Source organism: Pteropus vampyrus, unplaced genomic scaffold, assembly GCF_000151845.1.
Source record: "Pteropus vampyrus isolate Shadow unplaced genomic scaffold, Pvam_2.0 Scaffold2233, whole genome shotgun sequence".
Taxonomy (NCBI): Eukaryota; Metazoa; Chordata; class Mammalia; order Chiroptera; family Pteropodidae; genus Pteropus; species Pteropus vampyrus.
This window is the reverse complement of record NW_011891014.1, coordinates 1-2270: the sequence shown is the minus strand read 5'-3', so window position 1 is coordinate 2270 and position 2270 is coordinate 1. Positions and strand designations below refer to the sequence as shown.

The following is a 2270-nucleotide window of genomic DNA, read 5'->3' as shown; positions in this document are numbered from 1 at the left end:
CTCTCCCCAGAGGATGGAGTGAGGCAGAGGCACGAATGACACAGCTCGCCACAGAACAGTCCAGGCTGGAAAAGAAGCTGCCGCACTAACAAAGCCATTGAAGTGCACAGCTCGCTAAGGGGAGACTGTAGTTTGCGGTCAGTGTTCAGGAGAAGCCGGAGTTTGATGGTGGTGGGGAGCCAACCCGCTGAGAGCCAAGGGCGATTTTAATGCCACCATTTAATGACAGTATCGTTCTGGGACAGGTACTGTGCTAAGTGTGTTACGTGCACCCCACTGTCCAATCTTCTCAATGATCTAGCGAGTGGATATCCTCATCCCATTTTACGGATGAGGAAACTGGAGACTCACAGAGCCAACAACTGGTGGTGTTGAGATTTGTTCTCAACACCCCACAGCTTGTGCTCAACCACCGTGACGCTGGCAGGAAAACACACATGGGATTTAAAGTATGTGTCTGAGGAGGAGGATGCTAGCGGCGGTGTGGCAGATGGCCTCGGGGAACGAAAGATGTGGCCAGGGAAATCGGTGAAGAGAATGCTGCAAAAAATGTTTTCCCTCCAACTCGACGAAATAGTTTCAAAGTTTATCTAGGATAGTAACAGGATAGTATCTGCTCCCAGGTTTCGGCACCAAAAAAACAAAAAAAAAAACCCCAAAAAACCCCACACACATAATCATAGCCATGAAGATTTTACAACACAGGAGTTTTGATGGGGTGCATCCAATCAGAAACTGACATGTGCGATTAAGCCTTGATGTTGCGCTGGGTCAGACGTTCGCAGGCGCCCACTCACCCTGTCCAAGGGACACTTCATACAGGAAGCCGCCAGGTCCAGGCACATGACGGCATTGCTGGTCTCCGTGGTATGTGCAGACAGGCCGGCGCACTTCACCTGGGACAGTCGCAAGTACTCCTCTGCTTTCCTGGGTTACGAGGGCAACATGTTCACGAAAACCCTTTTCCAGAAGTTGGCCCAACGCTTTGGTAAACAGCAAACGCAGCCTGGCGACTTCATTCTGAGCCCAACTCCCGTGCACATTTTTAGGGCCGAGAATGCAACTCCCAGTCTTTGGGGAGGTTGGGGTTCTCCGACTCCAGACAGCACTATGCTCGAGGACTTTCAGGCAAAAGTAAGTCCCTCAATTCCCCTCCAAAACGACCCTGCGTCCATCCTTCCACTAGGGAACAATCGTGAACTACCACGGAGGCTGGCAGGTGACACCAGGTTTCCTTCCTTTTATCCCTTCCCCTAAATCGGTGGTCCTCAAACTTTAACGGACAAGACAATCGCCTCGGGGTTTGTGAAAACAGATGGCGGGGTCCCACCCCCAGAGTTTCTGATCAGCAGGTGGCGCGGTGGCCCGAGAAGCTGCATTTCTAACAGGCGTCATTTGTACGGCAGCCTGTGGTCCAGGGGCCGCACCTGGGGACTCGTCGTCCTTAAAGACAGCGAGGCCACGCAGTCTTCCTTGTTATCTTTTAAGAAGCGCCCCTCCCCGGTCCCCCTGGCCCAGGGCTTTCGCAAAGGTGTTGCCTCTGCTTGGCACCTTCTACTCAACCCTAATGGCATCCCGGGTGCGCCTCACCACCCGCCACCCGCGCAGCACGACACCCCGCTTCGCGCTACGCAGAGTCGTTGCCCTCACAGGCGGAGGCCCCCAGGGGGTCTGCACCCCGTCTGTCCGGGTCACCGCCCCAAACAGAGCCTCAGCCAGCATCTGGGGGATGGGCGAGGTACTCCGGCTCCTCCCGCCACCGTGCGTCCCACGGGGCCAGTGGTTCCGAGGGACGCCTACAGTCGTCGCTTCTTGCCGCCTGGGAAGGTTCTCGAGAAGGGACCTAACCCTGCGGGCAGATGCTGCCTCCCCGCGGAGGGACCGGGGCGCGAGAGGCCGGACTCACCTCAGCACGTCCGGCTCGGCGATGCCCAGGCGCGACGCGAGGCGCGGGATGAGCCCCGACTCCATGGCGCAGCCGAGAACAGGCGCGCACACAGGCGCAGCGACGAAACCCGCGCGCCGACGCGGCGCCGGCCAGTGAGGGCCAGGCCCCGCCCCCCTGCTGCAACCGGATTGGTTGGGACGGGAAACGTGGGACCGCCCCATACACCACACCCGGCCCTCCTCCTGCGCATGCGCAGTGCGAGGGCACACTCCCGGGAAGACGGGGAACGTGGACGACCGGCTCCCACTCTTTCCATTTCTCCGTTCTTGACAAATTCGACAAACGCTGTCCTTCCCTCTTGTGTCTCCTTGCTGACGCCGAG

At 57.8% G+C, this 2270-nt stretch overlaps 1 protein-coding gene across 1 annotated transcript in view; it reads right to left on the bottom strand.

Annotated features, from left to right (window-relative positions):
- The window catches only part of LOC105310321 (origin recognition complex subunit 6-like), a 5089-nt gene extending 3037 nt beyond the window's left edge, over positions 1 to 2052 (bottom strand). The window contains exons 1-2 of the mRNA XM_023526690.1: positions 1907 to 2052; positions 732 to 927 (exon numbers count right to left, since the gene is read on the bottom strand). Coding sequence (XP_023382458.1) covers positions 732 to 927; positions 1907 to 1971 — 261 coding nt within the window. The 5' untranslated portion in view covers positions 1972 to 2052. The remainder of the gene's footprint in view (positions 1 to 731; positions 928 to 1906) is intronic.
- Positions 2053 to 2270: the final 218 nt, after the last annotated feature.